General features: G+C 35.6%; 1 protein-coding gene and 1 long non-coding RNA gene across 3 annotated transcripts; one reads left to right on the top strand and one right to left on the bottom strand.

Annotated features, from left to right (window-relative positions):
- Positions 1-434: 434 nt before the first annotated feature.
- Positions 435-20,936, bottom strand: LOC123715979 (protein patched). Its single transcript, XM_045671387.1, has 15 exons — positions 20,563-20,936; positions 15,900-16,092; positions 10,429-10,574; positions 9,928-10,142; positions 9,580-9,790; positions 7,906-8,175; positions 7,604-7,744; positions 7,212-7,341; positions 6,656-6,903; positions 6,214-6,396; positions 4,968-5,972; positions 4,460-4,642; positions 3,812-4,054; positions 3,149-3,481; positions 435-2,932 (listed from the first exon to the last, which is right to left on the bottom strand). The coding sequence occupies exons 1-15, from the start codon at positions 20,710-20,712 to the stop codon at positions 2,624-2,626; spliced, it is 3,960 nt and encodes a 1,319-aa protein (XP_045527343.1). The 5' UTR covers positions 20,713-20,936; the 3' UTR covers positions 435-2,623.
- LOC123715980 lies at positions 19,020-21,765 on the top strand. 2 transcript variants are annotated; one of them, XR_006754500.1, is made up of 3 exons: positions 19,020-19,336; positions 20,973-21,211; positions 21,461-21,765. It is a non-coding gene; the product is annotated as an uncharacterized LOC123715980 (long non-coding RNA). The 2 variants fall into 2 exon arrangements; XR_006754499.1 differs by lacking the exons at positions 20,973-21,211; positions 21,461-21,765 and adding an exon at positions 19,897-20,077.
- Positions 21,766-22,093: the final 328 nt, after the last annotated feature.

Genomic DNA, 22,093 nt, shown 5'->3' with positions numbered 1-22,093 from the left:
TTGATGGAAGATATTCAGATTTATAAAATATTGCTGAAAATTTAGAGGAAGCATAGGCTTTACACTAACAGTTTGCCACGCACATGCGTGGGCACGCCGCCAGGAAGTCCTTTATTGATTCCCGCGCTCCTGATTTCTAAGAAATGCCACAACGTTATTGCCGCTAAATTTTTCCGGCTTAAATTTTCTATAGAGGAAGGTATGAAAGGCGATTTGCTTTCAGTTGAGAGGTAAAATACCTATAAATTATGGTCGGAAATTAGACAATATAAGAGTGAAAGAAATTTAATTTAAATGTTTAATGTTAGGTAACATTAATCTAATAAGAAAAAAAAAAGAATTTAAGCTCATTGCGCATTTTGGAACGTTTTCTAGTTGCAATCTAGAAGTCTAGTCTAATCTATTAGACATGTAAACGTAAAAAAACTAAAAAGTATGTATATAAAATATTTATTTTCCCAATACATTATATAACAATTTATAATCATTAATATTTGTGTTACAAAAATGGTACTTCTCTCATAAATATAAACTTCAAAAATATTGAAAGCGTGAGACAATTTGAATATAAAAATAGTTTCTCCATCAGCATACGATCGAAAAATGTAAAACCTAATGTATATTTTTTAAAACTGTTGTAAACATTCTGCCCAGTTAATAATTACATTTGTGCGTTACAATGTATACTTAAACTATATTTACACGACTAAGTTACAATAAAGATAAATTAATATACCTAATAAGTACTTCTGCACTTGGTCACAACGCGACGTTCATTCAGATCTACATCAACCTTAATATCAATTCAATTATTATGTCCGGGTTCTATATGCAAAATACTAGCAGTCATTGCTACAAGAACTTTGTTAACAGCAGCGTATTCAAGATTTGTTGGAAAACCTAATCCCATTCGCGGTTGACGAAAAATATAATAAATCCTTTAAATGTTGAAATAAACTTATTTATTAACAGATTATATTAGTGATTTATACTTGCTGTAAAATTAAGTACGTACTTCCAATAAATAAGTAAACCAATACGCTGCTTAATTAATAATGGTTAACACTCTGGGGTTAGTACAAGTGTCATCGAATTCACGAAATCTATCCCGTTTATCACCAAACATGAGGTTCCAAATTTATTTTAAAAAAATATTATTTCACTGACTGAGGGTTCTATTTTAAATCCCCGTCAACTGATACACCTCACGTACAAAATTAAGCAATATTTTACCTTGTCCATTATTTAAAGTTTATAGTTGGAAAAGAATAATAATTCAAGCTCCACGGAGGCTAATCTTGAAACAGGCTCTATAGGACGAGATAATGTAGGGCATTCTGTATCCAATAAGTGTTCTAATACAATTCTTTAAAATTCGGCTCCATCTGAGATATATTCAATGTTTTTGTCAATTCGATGAATCTTGTACGCTCTAACGATCTCTAACGCAGTCTTTAACGTACACGTGAGCTAAGATCACAATACAGCTAAATAATCTTAGTAATCTCATAAATATTACCTTAACTATACAAACTTAAGTAATTTGTACAATACATCTGATTCACAGATTTGTGGTGTAATTAATTATAGACAGAATAAATAATATGATAAATAATTAGCAGTCTTAAGACGCATATAAACGATTGATATTGGAAATGTTTCAATAGGAACACAATTTTAAGCAATTATTTGGTATAACCCACCTGGAGTTTATATTATAAAACTGTTAGGACAAAGAGTTATAGAATTACTTTTGATGGTAGCCGCTGGCTTTATAAAATTCAAGTTGCTGTAATTCCTTCTTAAACATCGCAACCCATTCTTTCTTGTATGGACAGAATAGAAGATATCGTTAGATAGGTGGTAATGTGACCTTATTCAAATAATAGCTGAAAGTGTTATTCAACTAGTCTTGTTTTGGAATGATTGGAAATCCCACAGATCATCAAAATGAGATTCTGAAACTAGTTATTGGCGCATACCAAGAGAAGTTTAACCGTGACATTCGAGATTTTTATTATTTGAGAACTAGCACTGTCATCTTTGGATTTTCACAGATAGAAAAGCCAATCCGTATTAACTCTAAGATTAAGAGTCGAGACTTAATGCTAAGTATTACTCCCGTATGTCAAACGTATACTGGATTTTGACATACGGGAGACTAATTCGCACTCCCTTAGACTTTATCTCTGATCTTAGGCGGTTTCTGATTCTCTTATCTCTCAAATAGCCATGAGTTTTGACATATGTGAGAATTAGTTTCCTGTAAAACATGTCTGAATTTAATAGAGCTATATAGCCTGCACTTATGTTGCATTAAGGAGGAGAATTCCTTGCTATACTTAACAAAATGGCCAAACTTAACATTTTCACACAATTCGGCGTCAGGCGGGTTTTATATCTCAATTATCGACGTGATTTTTTCGATATATTACATATTCAAGCGTGTCAAGTAGTCATCTTAACTTATGTGATAAAATTTAACTTTCTTTACTATTGTCATAAGGGTAAATATCTATTACTTCAGGTAAAGATGCCGTTAACATGGAATAAATAACTGTAGGTTAATTAGTTCCGCATAAGTCCGATAACACACAGTTCACTTTAGATTCTAATTCTAAACTCAATGTCTCGATGAATCGCTCTCGTGCCCAGAATCCCTTCCATTTTCTCTAGGAGAGGCGCGATGATCTCTCTCATCCCTATATCTATCCCGCCTATCTCGTTCACGTGAACGATCCCTATCTCTCTCCCTCTCTCTGTCTCTGTCTCGGTCGCGATCTCTATCTCTATCCCTCTCGCGATCCCGATCTCTATCTCTGTCTCTATCGTCGTCCCGGTCTCTACGACGATCATAGTAGTGGTAAGATCTTCTAGATTTTCTATCGCTCGGTGTCACAACTTCAACTTTTATGTTGGCTGTTGCAGTTACCTGCAAAAGATAAGATAAATTTAACTATCAAAAATATAATTATGTAGCTGTTGGACCAAACGTCTTCTAAATATTAAATCGGATGTAACAATTAGAATACGTACCAAATATTCAAACTAAATTAAAAAACCAATATTCTAAATGAGAATCTTAGAACATTTAATTTCTGATAAGAATAGAATGTAGGTTATATTATATTCTTATTTTAATGCTTACCTTCGTCGTAATAGATCCAGCATGAGAGGACTTGGAAGTCGGAGTAGACCGGCCGGATGCTGAATCGCTTCCGTTGTATGTTGTGGTTTCAACCACCACTTCTGGCTGTACGACTATCGACTGCATTGATGACTGCACTGAATGTGCCGAACTGTGCCAACTCGAAGGCTCTTCAGTGATGGTGGTAAGAGATGGAGCTGAAGGCCTCGGGGCCGATTTGGTTCTGCTGGATTTGTCACCGCCACTTGAGCTTGAGCTGAACTTGCGAGGATGTACAGGAGAGCATTTTGGTGACGGGGTCGAAAGACGTTCTGGATGCTCCAGTGGACGGACCTTTAATAAAATATCAAAATCACGTACCATACTTGAAAACTGTACACTTCATTTAGAAAGTAGTAGGTAAACGTCAAAAAACATAGTCGGGTTAAATATTTCTAATAATCCAATCATTCTAAATATTTTTATACAGTATCTATATATTAAATATCATTAGACACAATTTTTGCGAATTTTTTTTCGAACAGTAAAAATTTATGTATTGCGTTACAGCATCCTTACAGTACAGTACAGTAGTTACATAGAATAATTATAAATATCATGAACACAAACTTCAGTCATAAGTAAGAAAAATATGAAAGATTTACAAATGTGGAAGTAACTCGCCTCAGCAGCTGGTCCCAGTATGGATAGAATGATTGGGAAAAAGAGAAGTCCATCCACCAAGCCCAATACGACCATGGCTAGCAAGAGTCTTAAAAACAGCCTGGCTACGAATCCAAAGTCACTGGCAGCAAGCATTGAAGCGGCCAGGGCTGCAGCCACAGCGCCATGTACTACCGGTGCTAATACACTTTCTAAAGCCAAGCTGGCCCGACGTCGTTTACAACCGATCGACGTAACGAAACCCTATAAATAAATGTTTGATAATTAGTTTAAGCCATTTTAGTTCGGTCAGTTTGCCAAAAAATAAGAGTGAACGTACATTCATGAGCGAATGCGGTAAGGGGAATTAAGACCGTAGGAAAAAAGAACCCATGAAGCTAATAACTTACTTGTTTATTTAATATCATAGTTCAATTAGAAATCAGAAAGTCAGTTAAGGAACTCTAGACGTAACAACAATATACAGTTTTACAACAAATTCAAAGACTAAGAGAAAGAGATATTTTAAATGTCTCATCACCATAACCATCAAATTCTTTACCTGAAGTATTTGAAGTTAAAGAATGCTGACACATTTCTGCATTTTTGCCTATCAAACCAAAACAATATATTTTTCTAGGTTTTTTTCAACATTGTATAGGAACTTACCAGACACAAATGTAGTGTAAAGTGCACCCCCCTGCCAATAGCTAGGACCAGAAGTACTGCGGGCATCGCAGAGAGCTTCACTCCAAGCAAAGACATTGCTCCCACCAGCTGCAGTACCAACGCACCCAAAGATACCGTCACTAGCAGTGCCGCCCACGCGTTTAACACCACTATCATCACGCACTGTAATAAAGTTGTAATTTAAAAACACGGCTATTAATTTTTTTAAGGTCTCTCTTCTCAACACAGCAGGCCTAGACTGAGAAGATAAATGGTTGTTCTCAGTAATATTTTGTATGAGGCTGAGAAAAGTACATTCTCTTAGGTATCAAGAATAAAGATGAAAGATAGGTCTTAATGTCTCATAGAACCTGTGCTTATAGCTTATCGCACATAATAGAAGTTATTATCAAGATAACTCATGTTATCCTCTTATAAAGACATTTATATAAAAAATTCACACTAAGTTGTTAGTGCTTCACAAATAATAATGATTGGTACTACTTACGATAAATACAGCAGCCAATGCGCAAGCAAGAGCCAATAAAAGCGATGTCCGCAAATACAGGTACTGCTCCCAAAACAAGAACGGTATTCCGGAAGGAAAGTTGGGCAATCCCTTAGCTTCATACTTCAAACACAACTCTCTCACAGATGTAATCAGAGTTGTAATACTATCCGTATCGCTCAATCCAGACAAGTAAAAGGGTAGTTGAGTGTATATCAAAGGAGAAGACTTCTTAATTTCCAAATGCACGTCCTCGGGCGAATGTATCCATCTCTGAGGTTGGGGTTTTAAGTTGCCTTGAGATGCGCCATATGCCAACGCATCATTCGTGGCCCAAGCAGACAAATAGTTGTAAAAGGCTTTTGGGTTGATAATGTCATCTTTATCAACCAAGCGATGACCAGAATTTATCAACGATTTATCAATGGGATTGTCGACGTGCCCGGTTTGTACCATCAGCTTGTACGCCAATATGCCTTCGTCACTCGCATTCTTGCACCAATATTCTTGGGTGATGCAGCCGTTAGCGACTTCTTTATCAAATGCCGTTTGTAAGTCCAAAAGCCACTCGCGGAAGAGAGTCAGCCAGAACTTCGGAAGGCCACCATTGTCGTTTTTTATTATATTCGGTATTCTAACAAATTGTTCGTGATATTCGTAAAGCAACTTCTGATTGGTGGGATATTCGAAGTCTCCTTGTGTGACCGCGTACATGTTGTAAAATCCGAAATATTTCTCTTGTCGCGACAAAAATTCGTGTTCATCGGTGTTCTCAGGTACAATGTCGGTCAAATCTAATCCATCCTTTACTTTTGTAGCTCCCCATACACTAACTAGAATCACAGCTATTAGGGCTAGCATTGAAGTCACTTTAACCGAAGGTCTCATGATGAACGGGGCGTAGTGATTTTTGGTCCATTTGGTGAGTGAAATGCTGAGACAGCATCTCTTTGCCTCTTCTGTAACCTCAGGATCCAATGGTTGATGCGAGATATCGGCCCTATTCTGGAAAATAAAATGTAGATTTATTAAATTATTCTATAATACCACATCAACATCAATCCATTTTTTTAAAGAGTGCCTTTTGAGCTAGAATATTGAAAAAATAAGAAAATAAGTCTATTCTTTACATATTTAATGTGTTTCATTTGGGATATGAACTGATATTTATATTATTGTAAGTCCTCAATTAAACTTCATACATTTAATGGACATTTAGTTAATGACACAAACATTTATACAATACCTTTTCGTTTCTTCCGTTTCTCCCCTTACGTTCTGGAAGTTTCTTTCTCGGCAGTGGACTTTCAGGTAATAAGCAACATAATAAGTCTGCTCTAGCAGCTGATCTTCTTCTCAAGTCAAGTGATATCATAGCAGGAAATACCAAAAGCATGGATCCCAAGGTGAATAGGAGGAGTATGGCAGCCTGAAAAGAATGGTCATTAATGAATATATTCAAAATTGTTCTATACTGTGGCACCTAACCTAAAAATATTCCATTGTAGAACACACTTCCTCGTCTAATATTTTATAGAAGTAGTTGATATGGTCATTTTTCTTAGTTCTCTGAAGTGATCGAGGCCGTGGGCGACTTAAATTGCATATTATTTGCGGCTTTATTTTAAGACCTAGGTCATAGTTTTCTTTTTATTGCCTTTGGAGAGCACGCAAAAGATACAACTTACCTGTAAGCAAAATACTCTGAACGCTGGAATTGGTAAGAGAGCCGCAGCCAAAAATGCCATCACATTGCACAGGGATGCCAAAAGGACGCTCAAACCACTCTTCTTTAGTACTAAACCGGTCCTTTCTTCTCTAGGAACATCTCCAGATTGTTCTACGTATGTATGGGTTAATAGGAACATGTCTTGTACTCCTAAGCCTAGTGCTAGGAAAGGCACAATTTGTGTACTCGAAGCATTGAAAGGTATTCCTACAAAGAGAAACATCACATTTAAGTTGATTTATGTTTCACTAATAAATTATAGTAAATCATTTTTAAATAATGATTCATACGTTAAAGCTGCTTGCAAACTTATTTTATGATAAAATTCCTAATGATTTTAACTCTGAGGGATGATTTTTCAACCCTTAACAGTTTTCGACCCGAACTCATGTGCGTTGCGGTTAAGCCAGGAATGCGATTAAATTTTACTAACGTTAATTAGTTGTGAGAATGTCTTAGAAATAACTTGTCTAATCAGGCGGATAAGAATTATGTAAAATAAAAAAAATATTTACCTAACAAAGCGCAAAATCCTAAGCCCGCTGCAATAGTAATTGATAGTAGTAACACTCCTGCTATACCGACACCAGCCTGTGATCGAATGGGGTCTCGCCATTGTATCAGCGTCACAGCCACATACATCAACTAGAAAGTAAAAGATAAATGAACAAAAAGGTAATCGCTCTGGTATGAATTATACAAAAGAAATGAGCAATTTTTTATTATGTATTAGTTATTTTTGGCGAAAGCGATGTTCATACTTCATTTTATCTATGGAATTATTGTTAATATGTAGTCAATTATTTCATAAACTCTAGATGGCTTGATAAATGAAAACAGGCATAAAATTAAAAAAAAAAACAGCAATGAACAAAGCATTGTCTCAGTTGTATGATAAAATGCCTACCATAAACATGTATCCCAAAACAATGTTTCTTAAAGAAACTTCTGAGAATTTGCCAAGAATGTCATTCAGGGTTGAAGTCGAGAACGGATAAAAGCTGTAAGCCGCTGATACTTGTCCTGATGTCGTTGTTTTTCTGACCTCCTGTAAAACAATTTAATAAAATTCGTAAAATATCGAAATAAATAAGTTACCGAAGAAAACAAATTTAAGTCACCATGACTTCAATTCACCATGGTCATACAGTATATTTTTAGGACAGTCTTCAAAAGAAGCATTCTTACATTTTGAAACAGATATCTTACCGCTGAGAACTTCCTCTGCCACGCATCAAGAACAGCGGCGGCCTTCTCTTGATTCCAGCCGATTTGATGTACTTTGTAATGATCCGCCCAGTATTCGTACATTTCTCGTTCGCCCATCAACTGTACTACGGTCTGTAGAGCTTTGGCGCTTCGTAAGGCTGATGTTGAATTTCTGGTCGCACCACCGACTATCAATTGTTCCGGCCAGTGCATGTACGATGCCGCGAATCCGTAACAACCGTGCGATAGCTCGGCTGCGACATCTGGAATCTATTCAACAAAAGCTTATTAAAAAGTTTTTGTGAAAAACATTTTGTGATTTAAAAAGTATCTGTGTATTTAAATTTGAAACCTAATCAAATCACAATGGAGTGTCACGCCTGTTATGAAAAATATTGAACATCTATTACACTTGCAGTGTGTGTGCAAAATAGTCTAAGTATTGAAAATCACAATAAATAATCTAATTACTTTGGATAACGGTAAAGAAAAAAAGCGTTACTAATAATTTAACTCCCATACGAGAAAATAATATTTATACTCCTAATAAACATAAATGAAAATACGAAGAAATTACGTGCTTACAGGTAACGAAATAGCAGGTACCTAACGTTTCAATTTACAAAGCGAAACACAAAATTTACGATTCCAAAGAATTCGTTTGTATTATTGATATAATAGTGTCATTGTGAGTGTGCCGTAGCAGAGTATTGGTGTACAATGCACCCGTATAACTCTGGGACGCACAAACAATGCTGGCTCGTCCCATGCCCGAGACCTTCGCCGAACGTGGGTGGCGACGCCTTAGCTGATGCACAAAAATGCACCTACTCAAACCAGCTTCGACTATATCTATCTTCATTAAACCGTCTTCAGAACGATACATCCCAACAAACAATGTTTCGTATTAATTCTCTCCTTATTCCACTAACATCGTCTTATTATTGGGAAATTTAACGTAAAATTCATGATGTAGATTCATTTACGCCAAAACATAACTTTCTCGAAGGCGGGTCGCAGGACAGGTAGTCGACGCAACATCTGCCGCGCGGCCGCTTTTATCTTTATTCCCGTTTCCAGAAATATTTTACTAGAGTGTATATAATCGATACGTGTGTTCGATATATTTGTCCACGCTACGGCTTTATTTATGCGGCTGTAAAAATGTCGTAAAATTTAACTCATAAAGAGAATCGGGAATAATGTGGCCTCTAATGTGGGTCTCACGCAACCGTAACAAATGAATGGTATACGTCTCAATCATACAGCCACCAAACAAGGAAGCTGTAATATACGGTCGAACGTTGGGCTAATGACAGGGACAAAAAAGTACGGTCACAATTTAGGTACAGTGTGCGGCGAAATGTTCCGAGAATTAGCACCGTTGCGTAAAGATTATGTTGTCAAGAACATCGTTAACAAGAGGTGTTTCTTAGGAGCGTTTAAGTGTTTTCATATTTTTTAAATGCCTCTATAATCTCTATCTCCGTTTCGCAATTAAGGTATCATGATAATTGGTTGTCAACGTGCGATTTTGTGTTGAGTAGAAATTTTCGTATAATGAATTACGTTTTAATTTCCTTAAACATATCAGTCTATGTTCTATGGTAGACCTACTACTGTGATGGTTAATGATTTCATACCAAAAATCCATCTAAAAATAATTGAACTTACGTGTCCAGACTTTTTGTTGGGAGCTGTGGCTGGGCAGTGAGGGTCGGTGGGATCCAGACACGGCTTCTTCATGTAGGCGGACGTTATGCCAGCTCGCTTCATGTAAGCTTCCATCGTGCTCAAGGGAAATTGGAACTTTAACTTCTTCACTTCTTCTATCACTTCGAGAGGGTTTAAATGTGTCCATTGTAATTTGTTGTGCTTCAGGTGACTGTAATCATTAGGAGTTAAAACATTTTGAATATATTTTATAAATTATTATTTTTGTTATGTACTAGGTTTTATTAATATTGACTAGTAGTATACTAGTTTAACATATGAAAACACAAACAAAACAGCTGTACTTACGGTACAAAAATTGGGTAATCTGGTCCCAGCAACTTGGACCCCTCCCAGAAGCAGTCGAGGGGCGTTATAATGGCGCATGGAATGACGTTGTCGATGATTGATTCGATGTGATGGTACCCCTCGAAGTCCGGGATGCTGGGGCTGTAGCACAGGTCCTTGAGCCGCCATTCGATCTCATACATATGCACCGTCACTCGAGTTGCGGCGTGCACTATCTGTTCAACCATTAACATATAGATAGAGTTTAAAATCGTATTCAATTTGTTTGGTACCTATGCATTTTTTTAATTTAATTTTAGGAGTGTTGGGCTTTAGCGTGCGACTGATGTAGTTGTATTGATGACACTATCAATAGTAAATAATAAAAGATTACACTTAAACAAAAATTTATGAATTTTATAATCTTTAAAGGTATTAGTTTCATTAGCAGAACCATTTTTACTAAATACTTAATACTGGGTAAAGACATTTTAAACTAAGTACATATGGAAATCAATTTACCTTTAAGTGTTCAAGTAAAGCTCCAGGATGTAATAACGACACGTCTGGATCTTTGGCTGTCTGAATAATCAGCTGATGCGTAGAGGAATCTGCTTCGCCCAATGCCTGAGCTGTATATTTTAGTTCCGACTCTAATCGGCCACCCTCTATAAAAAAAAAGTTATATATGAATTCTAAATACAATTTACCTATAATATATATAGTCTTTGAGTATACGGTCTTATGTTAATTCCTGGCAAAACAAGGATTGTTTCGGTTTGATAAGGCTATAAAGATACCAGGAAAACAGATGCAGTCTGTTTTCTCCATGTGCATGGTATAAATAAATAGCAATTATAAAATTCTAAACATTAATCTTGTCTCTACCAAAGGTAATCGTTTTCTATTTGTATGTAGCATATAACACCATTTGATTTCGACATAAAATGGTAATAATAGGAGTCAATGTCGTTGTAAAATGTTTTATTGCGTGATGATAGGGTCGGTCGTCGGCGTGAGACAACAAAGTTTGACTCATTACGTCATTGACCTCGTAAAAGACATTCATGGTGGAAGCTTCTAGGAAACCGAAGTTAAACCAAACACTGTCCATTCATTTACTTGACATTATCGAATTCTGTATGTGGAAATAGGTATAGACTCAAATATTTTTTTAAACGATTCCAAACTTATAAAGCTAATGGTCAATGCCACAATAAGTCTTATCTTAAAATATAAAAAATAAGCTATAATATGGAGTTGATTAAACAAAGTATATAGTCACTTAGTGAAAATAAAATATCTTATTTATGGGACCCGAGGCAAACAAATAGGCGGGTCACTAAATAAAAATCTATTTAGAAGGCAGCAACATATTAAAAAATAAGCGTCTCAGCATAGGGATCACATATGTGCCCTATTTTCAACAGTGTTTAAAGTTTAACGGGTTCTATACGTATATCAGCCTTAGTATCACGACAGGTGTTCTTAATGTACGATAAACAGAAACCTTATGCGAAATATAATTAAGCATCATAAAATATGTTTATTTTACCTGAATATACCATGTAAATCGTTGGTTAATAAGTAAGGTAATGACTTTATTTTATATTACTTTTTGATTACGTCTCTGCTATAAAGACTATTTGTCAACAACGTCCTACATTTCATATAAAAAAATGTAATTTAAGCATAATACTCACGCATTGACAGGAAATCGTGCATTTTCTCCATACAAACTAATTTCCCGATTTGCCTCTAGATGTTGAAAGTATGATTTTTATGGGTGCATCTACGTAGTTTTTAACTTACAATAATTATAAGACACAAAAATTTGCAAAAAAGACGTCGTAACATTTTGTATAACGAACAAATTACTGATGAAAAATATATCTCCAACAAGTGAATACGCTTCTAATGAGGAAATAAAAAACAAAAATTAATGAAATAAAAATAGGAATGAATAGAAGTTCATTGAAACGAGAGCTTTCAGAAAACTTTGTAATATTTTAAACTAAGTAGTGTATTGTCTATTGAACTCTGCATCTAATTTTAGCCCCCTAGATTAGAGTGTCGACACATTTGTGGGAGGGCGGATCCCTGTTAACACATTTCAAGTGATTTATCGAAACGGTGACACTCCCTGCGCTTATGTCAAGACTTAATTAAAAATACCATGAGAAATTAATTTAGTACTCCCTGATTTAGAACGAAAACTTTACATCTAAATTAATTACATGTACATTGCCGATTTTAATACAAAAGTAAGTAAGCCTTTGCATTCTCTTGCATTTGAAGTCCGTCTGCATAAAACCGATATGATCTTCGTGATGGACGACACAAGGTGCAAATGATGCAGTAAATTAGTTTTTTAGTCGGTCAAATGTTAATCGCAGCGAAGGTATCAAAGTTGTCAGGTACATTCTACCCAATTAACACCTTATGTATTTTTTGCTAATGCAAAAAATAACGAGTTAATTTCGACACACATTTCATCTAAGACGGTCACGAATAACAAACAAAAAGCTTGAACGAATTTTTTAAAGGAAAAAACATTACAATACAATTGGTATTTGGTAAGTTTATAATAAGTTGTCTTTTTATTATTAAAATTTAATTCTTGTGGAAAAGGTAAATAAATAAATACGCTAACAGGCGTTGTAAATTAATAATTTGTTCTCTTGCCTTATTTCAAAATTAATATCTTGTCAGTGTCAAGCCGTACTAATGCTAATGCCATGATGATTCGCAGAACACTTTATATGTAAATTAGCTATAAAAAAACTACTATACAAGATGTGATTGACGTGCCAACACTTTTTTTCTATTTAGTGAATGGAAGTGAAATAATTTAATAAAATTTAGACGGCAGAAAAAGGATGCATTTTCAGCACCGGAATTTTTGAACCACAAGAACCCTTAATTATTTTCTGCGGTTAAAAAGAAAATATATTTGCTGTTAATGGATGAAGTGTAGATATATTAAGTATTCATGGCCACTAATTAAATTTTGAAATTTGAAACGTTTTAGATATTCGAATACGTGAAAATAAAACCCACTTAATTTACTAATCGTATAAGCTGATAATATTAAAATGGTAGCACTAAAACATAGACCGCACTCGTGCCGGATATTAGGGATTATCATAAAACGAGGAATGGTATTGAGTGTGGTGCGGCCGCACAGGGCGCCTCTATTTTAACACCTACCAAAGTCGTGAGCGCAATTTACGACGCCAACTTTACTGCTTAATCTGTGACGCTTGTCTATTCCTTGTATGGATTAATTAATAATTATAGAAAATGCAATCCCGAAATAATATGCCATAAAGTGACTATGAAATGTTCTAACACACGAACTAAAGGCATCAGCTGCCAGTGAAAAGTATAAAAAGTAAGGACGATCTCATCTTTAAATCCCTGTCGAGAAGGGACAGCGGCCATTACGATTTAAATTTAACCATTCTCCGACAACTTACAATGTATTTTCGATAAAGATAATGTTAATGTTTGGCCTTTTTATAGCGTTCTCAATGTGCGCGCAGATAATGACAACATTTCTACTCCGCGGTAGCCAGTGATCAGTGTGGACTGTGGACGATCGCAATGAATGACGTCTTAGCGTGAGGGGTGTGCGGCGCGAGCGCGGGGCGAGTTATACGTCCACGCGCATGTGGTTGTGACCACCCGCGTGTTCAGTACGAGCCCGTGTGGTCCGCCCCGCACACCCCGCAACCCCTCAAGAGCCCTCTATGCAAATTAGCCCGCGTAGACAACAGATGGATGGCGGAATCAACATAGTCCTTTGGTGACGGCCGCGAGGAAACAGAATATTACAACAGTATGGGAGCATACCCTGACTAGAAATGTCAATGAACTAGGAAAATTTCGTAAAAGCTAGAGTGTGCAATATCAAGTATAGGTATATCAAGTATAGTTAAACGTTTTCTTCAGAAGCCTTCTATAGATTAGTGCATATCTAATGAAACTATGTTTTAAGTTATACTGTAATAGCTGAGAAGCCTTATCAACTGTCACACGTCATAAAAATGCGTAACAAGCAGGCCATTACCAATTTTTAGGAATGCTGAAATGGAAACTCAGGTACAAAGTTTTAAAATGCCCGTGGAGTTCAAAACATACTGAACGATTCCTAACCAGTATAAGATGAACTTCGTCATGGTTTTTACTTCATCGCCGAGAGAAGACATCTCAATTTTGAAGGGGCCCGAGAAATAAATGTAAACGCAGAACCGTTCGCTGCACAGCACGACGTCTTGATACAAAGCGAGCCGGACAATCAAACCACTTCTTTTTTGTTACTCAATAGATGTTTTACATTTTTTACTTTTATCGGTCGTAATTTTACTTAGGGATATTTATGGGCGGCCGCGGGCCACCTAATTAAGTTGTTAGGTGACTTAGGCCGGCATTGTTTAACGGAGTCTTGTGTTGTGTTAAGATTGTGTGATGCCGTTAGATTGGAATATTGGATTTGGACAGTAGCCAGGAATGTTATGCGTTCTTTATTTAAAGTAATTACTTTTCTAATGCAGCACTGCTATAGCTGTAGAAATACGAAAGTCATATTATAAATTTATTTTTACAGTCTTATCTGATAGATAGGTAGTATTTAAATACCACGAATTAATATTATTAAGTAGATATTATACAGAATTCACGTTTAGTTAAAAAAAATCTTTATCAAAAATTTGTAAGTAAGTCTGACTTGAAATGTATCACGTGTGTTAATGACGAGACATACACAGTATATACTCTGTTGGAGCCTGGGCAGGGCAGGTGCACCAATAAATTTGTTGACTTCCTTTTTCATAAATTATTTCTTTACATACATTACATTACTGTCTATTTTAATACGTATTTATCACCGTACTTACACGGGTTCGCAAATTTATAAATTATGTTTATTCTTCGATTTTTTTTACAATCGAATCTAAATTTGTAATACGGGTCGTATGACAAGCAAGAATTTACTTTCTCCTGACCGGTTTTTGATCACACTACCCGCATAGGATGTAGGTCCTCTCTTAGATAATATCCGGAGCTCGGCAACGGTAGAGAACAATCACAAGACATTACAAATCAAATTATACCGAAGGATATTGTAAATACTTGTCTGAAATTTACTTTAATCAGTAACGTTAAGGCAGCTGCCGATAAATATTCCTCTAATATCTGAATGAACTCGATATTTCTGGGCTAAACCAACATTTACATAATACCAACCAGATAACAAATTAGACACGAACTACTGGTTCTGGTGAAACTAGTTGTAATATCTTTTATTTTACGAGTTGACAATGGACCTCCCAGCGTGCAATTTGCAGGCGTTGCAATAAATTATCAATAAAATCTTATGAAGTAAATAAAATAGTTAAACTTTCAAGTCGTAAACTGCTATATCTGATGTAACATACACATTTATGATGAATGATTTATGAGACAACGATGTAATTAAGATATTAATTAATCATAACTTTAAATTCTAAATACAAAACAAAATAGGTTTATATTGCGTTATTAATATTTGAATGAGCGTCGGCACGCATTGTCTCCTAAATAGGGACTTTATAATACCATTATGACTTCCTCTACATCCTGCGCAACGCGTATCAATCACCCCGATCAGGATGTTACAGTACAATTATAGGTACATACTGGCAACAATTTGGGTATATAAATGGTGTAATTAGTCAGTTAAGTACACTAGTGTGTTCCAAGTCAATATGTGATTATTATGATTAGCTATATTTGCAGTAAAAGGGGCTCTATATTGCGGCGCGTTGTGTAGTCTAAAGGATATTCAGGGCACGTTCACACGGGACGGAAGCGGCTCTATGTAAGCGGCTGCCACCGGTGCATTGGTATTCTAAGAGATGCACAATGTGGCATAGTGTTTATCATGATTTACTTTTACGACTTTTAGATTGTCACGATAGAACCTCAGTAGCATATGAGTAAATTTAGCGTACCTTGAACCCAGAGTTGGTCGACTCTTGTGTGAATTTGTGCTGACTTGAGACCGACACAAAACGTGGAAAGGACTAGTGTTGCGACGAATAATACTTTCCCCGCGTCGCCTTGGAGGAAACAACCCAAAATAAATAGCTGCTCCTGCAACCACGCCCGTATCCACAGCGACGACCTCCCTCCTTCGATATTGCCCTGCAAATAAAGTATATTTTAATGTCTTTTGATTGGATATGTTATTAATAAGACATACTTAATATAATTTAAATAAGCATCGTATACCTAGAGCGTGCGACGACGAGCTAATGAAAATAATATGAAGAGCAAAATTAATCTTTCTTGCCAGCAAGTAGCCAAAAATTACAGTTATATGAAGCAAAACAGTACATATGTCTTTTCCTGGAACGCTTTGGCATGAGATAAGCCCTGAAGTAGAGGTTTTAAACGTCGAAATAATTTCTGAGTTGATTGTGATTAATGAGAGGCGCGGGCGGCCGCCAGTCCATGGCGCCACACAGTTCCTTAGATCACGATTCACGATACTAAGGGAAATTATATACAGACATCGTTTATTAAATTTAATGTTAAGAGCATCGAAGCAGATAGAATATATATTTGTGATAAATACAGCTTGCAATCAGATTGCTAACAACGCACCTGTTTTATAGGGAAACCTTATAAAGAAAAGCCTTATAGATATATATCTATTATAGCCCTATAGCAATGAGGCTGGGAAGCTTTTACGTACTGGCAGAAAGACCGCGAGTGCAGTGTTTATAAATAATATTCCAAATATAAAAATAACGAAAACTCATATCTATGTACCTGTGATAACCTTTCTTCACTACAAAAATTTCCAGATCTTACAAACCAAGTTCAATTCTTTCACGACTCCAAATACGTTTGTACATTGTAACATTATCAGAACTTTCTAACATAACAATAAACTTTCAATCTTGAACAGTGGCTTACATTTTGTGGTAACTATTTGAAAAATACGGCCGGAATCCTGATTATGACTATCGTAGTTTACTTTAAGAAATTTAAGGAATATTAGCTTAAAGGTATAAAACGATTCTGGTTCGTGTAGGCTTACTGGGTGGGCGTGACGTCACGCACGGAATGCGCCCGCGCCGAGCTCAACTCACGTGGACCGAGTACAATCGCACCAATACACCGACTATTGGCCTTCATTCATGCACATGTTAAACGTAGAGTGTACTAATATTCTTATGGCAAACTTATACCTAAAAAATAATGATTGGTAACGCAACGCAACTAAAAATTAAAACGCAATCGTACTTTTCAATTTTCCGTCAATATTCAAAAGTATTACAATTAAAACGCACACTTCATTAATTATAATTTATATGAACATAAGGTAGTGATAAGAATATATATATTTATTACAGACAATATAAAATTTAATTCATATACAAATAAAACATTATCACGTTTCTAATGCTTATAAATTGACGCAAGTATAGGATTAATATTTAAGACAGGAACCGTATTGCGCCTGCGTCTACGTACTTCCTGCAGATAACACCACTATGTTCTCACGCCGCTTCCTCAGATAGTCAAGGTATTAAGACAACACTGGTAAAGAACTAAACTCTAACTGGACTGATAAGATCGCTTCCGGCGATTGTTTTCATACATTCGTGGGTGACCTTTTTTTATAGAACAGGGGGCAAAACACGAGGCTCATCTTATGTTAAGTGACACTGCCCATGGACACTCTGAATGCCAGAGCTCTTTTCGTGAAGTACTCTAAGTCGAATTGGTTCGGTAATACTTCAGTGGGCAGCTGGTTCTAGATAGTGGTGGTAGTATCCAAAAACTGCAGTAAATATTTCTCACTGGGGTATAAGATACTTCGCGCTAAATACATTGGGTATATTCAGTGTGAAATCTTACTATAATTCGATTATTAAATGGGTTATCAATTATCACGCAGGAAACAGCGACAGTTAGAAAACATGTCATTAATGTCGGTTACTTCAGATGAATGTTATCTCTCTTTGATTTTAATTATTCGTTTAATAACTACTGATACATACATATGATGATTTGATAATAATTGTCAATCGAGTAATCATTAAAAACTAATACACGGTGACGAATAACATTTATTGGTTTATATTAAAGTATAAGTTTTATAGAATTGTAGATGTTATTCTATTAAACCGAGGAAACTAAATCATAGCATCTTCCTCTCCCCAAGAAAAAAAATACTCTGGAATTTATTGGTTTGTGGTTATATTGAGAAAAGTTTCCATAATTAATACTTTTAATCGCTTAAGTATCTAAATATCTATATCTTTTAAATTTTACTTACGAAACCTTAAAAGGTTGTATACTTATCACTAAATTTAAAATTGACACTAATAACTATTTCGTTCTTAGCGCGTCCGCGTATTATCATACTGTCAAATATCATTACAGATTATAATCTTCTCAATTGGTCACATTTATATTCTGTGATGCGTACCAGACAGAAATCAGCGATAGATACGGCTATACTTATAAATCCATTTTCCAACTTTACAAGTTATTAATTTTATATATATTTTTAGTCAGTCTACCAACTGGGCCTTATTTTAGTGACATTTCCCAACTACCAAGGCTTAGGAATGTTTGTCTTTATCCCACTCATTTTACTTTGAATAAACGTGACGAAATATTGCTTTTATGTTTTAAACAAGTGCGTCGTTGACATGTTTTTTGTGGATTTAGGAAATATCTTGAAGTAGCAAGTTGGTTATTATCGATAATTTAAGATAGCATAGTAAAGAAAACGCCTCTCCTTGCCTTTTGTGGATATCCTGTCCACCAAATCTGTTAAAAATATTTCTGTAATTTTAAAAGATGAAGCGTGATAAGTGTTATAAATTTAATTACTATTTTGATGATATAGGATATATGACCTGTGCCGTCATCTGGTAAATCACTGAAACGGAAGCAAAAGGCAATGAAGGGGAAAAATTACAATGTGCAATGATCTGAGTACTTGCCACGTGTTGTGGTTAACGGCTTAATTATTCAAGGAGTAAAAGGTAATCTGATATCACTTCACGGCTAACATTGATTAAGAATGCAGTGTTTATTTGTATTACACCGTAGCGTGCGTACATTATGGCGTCGCTTAAATGATTTGAAAATAAAGTCAATTTAAATGGTCTTTTTTAATTATGATATCTATTTTATTCACGTATTTTCGAAAAAAATAATAATATATTGTTAAAGTTTAATGTCCTTTACAGCAGAAAAGAAGAAGTGTTTGGAAGAAGATGCAATATGTGTGGGAATAGCGAGTGGAAGAGGGATAGAAATAAGACGTAAAAGAGAAGGAGATATGCAGTTTAACTATAAGCATGAGCGGGATGTACGTTCGGAAACCACAAAATGTCTTAATTTCTACCCGGCGGTCCCTCAGGTAATGTTAATTCCAAAGAATTCTTTTGTTTTAATTGATTAACAAGGGAGTCTGATAAACATATTTTATGTCGTTTAGACAGCGCTGTGATCAGAATGATGACATAGGAATTTAATGATCGCTTAAAATGGGTTAACTATACCAAGTAAGACTACACGGTTTAACATTCAAAATAATAATTCCCAATAAAATACAACGCGTGGGATAATTGCACCACAATTTTGTTTGCTTTCTCCCGTGGGTCTCGTGTTGCGTGTTTTTGATGTCTCTATCAAGGTGCGCGTGCGAGGCCTTTCCCGCTGCGTCTTAATTACTTCATCACAGAACATTTACGTTACGAAGATATTATGTAGGATCATATATTTACGGATTTCATAAGTTATTCCTTCTTTATTAATATGATGGAAAAATATTTTGATTGGCAGAAAGGAGTATTAACTGTAGTCAGTTTATAATTTACTAAAAAACCTGATTGAGACCTAGCCGAGATATAGGTAAGCAATAAAAGTTTGTGGTAGGTAAACGTTAATGCTTAATTAGGAATATCTTTTATTTCTTAGAAATGCCATAGCATTTTTCGCATGGCAAGGAAAGGGTGTCGACCACAACAGCGCGTGTGGCCTTCTAGGAAAGGCTACCTTCCTCGAACCCGTCTCCCACAATAAATGTACATAGTAGAAACGTGCATTGAAACCTCACATTGTTATTGCAAAGAGCTTTAAATAAAGGTTTCAACTGTAATGATTTTTAGTTTATATACATATTGGCTATCTAAACTATACATCCCAATGATCATATTTTTTTAATAATAATTTTAAATACGGAAGATTACTATTTCATTTTAATTATTCTTATATTAAATCTAATGCAAATGTTTACTGATTGTTAACTGATAAATCCGCCTTGTGTATAAATTATTTAATATATTAATTCTTAACTGTACATTTTATTACTCAAATGAATCGTTTACTGTTTTAATACCTACGTTAATTAAGATGATAAAGTATGTATATGTATTATATAAGATGAAAAATACTAAACTCGTTGCATTTTAAACCATAAAATACGCGCGGCCTTGATAGTACGCACGCTTACCACTAGTCGGCGCCACAGCCACGCACTACCGCGTTCTTAGGAACGGTATGACATTTGATGAAAAACAATCGCACGTGTAATACACTAACTTGACTAACTTTAATGACATATTAGAGTAATGAACACTGCACCTTTTCAAGTTCAGAGAGGGCTAAAGCTGCGTCAACCCAGCTGGTACGTATATATAAATCAGCGCTGTGGCGCGCCTCAGCGGCAGAGGGACTCTCGTGTACAGCCGCTATCCGAGGATTCGAAGTAGCCTCGGAATCGGGAGCCACCATGATCTCGGGGCCAAACTTGTCGCCAGTATCCTCATGAAGACGGCCGGAGTCCGTCTGGCGGTGCAAGATGTCATATCACTCGCCGCCACATAACCACACACGTTTACACCTAAATTCAACACTTCTCTAATATAATATCACTACGAAACTAGATAGTGTACACGAAACGATACAGTTTTAGGATTATATTTAAACGCCACTATCACGTGTCGAGTCCGGCGCGATCCGAGCAACACTGAATACGAAACGAATGTTTGTAGAGCCGCCATTATGTTTTGGCTGGATTATGTTGCATCTCAACACAACGAAAAAAGCCGAAGTTTAACGAAAGAATACGAAGATCCAGTCAAAGGACCACACAAGTTATATATCCGTCTTTCTCTAATTTTGAGACGGCATGGTTGATAAATAAAACAAAAGCATTGAATGAAACTTTTAGAAATACTTGCAGTTTGAGTTGGAGGCTGCAGCCTGCAATTACGTATCGTCACAACTCACGGTAAAATCTAAAATAAGTCAATTTTAAATAATTGCTACAAGATAAAATATGTTATATATTTATTAAGGTCAAAATTACTTAAGTATTCTTGTAGTAATCGTAGCCTATGGACACGCAGTTCTAAAGAAACACTTTTAAGGCTTAGAAGTTTAATTTTATTTATTGTATGCGCATTGTGTAATATGTAAGAAAACAATGCCAGTTTACAGATAATAAATATGGATTAAACTTCGTTTGTTGTTTACACAGTTTCCTTCATGAGTAAAAACTCGAACGCGCCCACGGCAGGGCGGCTGAGTTGTCCTTTGATGTTGCCGACATAAAACGCCGCCGACGGTGATTTAACTAATGAATTTATTTAGCGGGCGTGCCGAGAGTCACTGCATCCACGAGACTCAACAGCAAACTTTACAGTGTCAAGAATTTACCACAAACTCTTATTAGGTGTTCGTTTCTTAGATGTTAAAATTTTGAGGGTATTTTGTTTTATATGTAAAATTCCACATAATCTTTAATTTACATTACACATATTTTATAATAAAGTATTTATATTCAACTAATAATGCTAATCATTAAAAAATAATAATTTCACTTAACAGTGACAAATGATAAATATTTAATGACACTTGCGGACAATTACAATTTATAAAATACTCCTTAAGAACTAGGGAGACCTTCCGATCATATGTAAATATACTACTTATTGCGGTATTATATATCTTAGACAGTTTTCCTTGACAGTTAATTTCCTTAAAAGGAGTGTACTATGGGAATTCAGGTTATGGTATCTTCGAGGTGGTTTACCTTTAGACATTTAGACACTTCGGGCGAAAAAGCTGCGGGACGTCCTTCTAAACGTCTTCTAGGAACTTCGCGTGGGAC

Source organism: Pieris brassicae, chromosome 11, assembly GCF_905147105.1.
Source record: "Pieris brassicae chromosome 11, ilPieBrab1.1, whole genome shotgun sequence".
Lineage (NCBI taxonomy): Eukaryota > Metazoa > Arthropoda > Insecta > Lepidoptera > Pieridae > Pieris > Pieris brassicae.
This window is presented reverse-complemented; position numbering and strand designations above follow the sequence as displayed.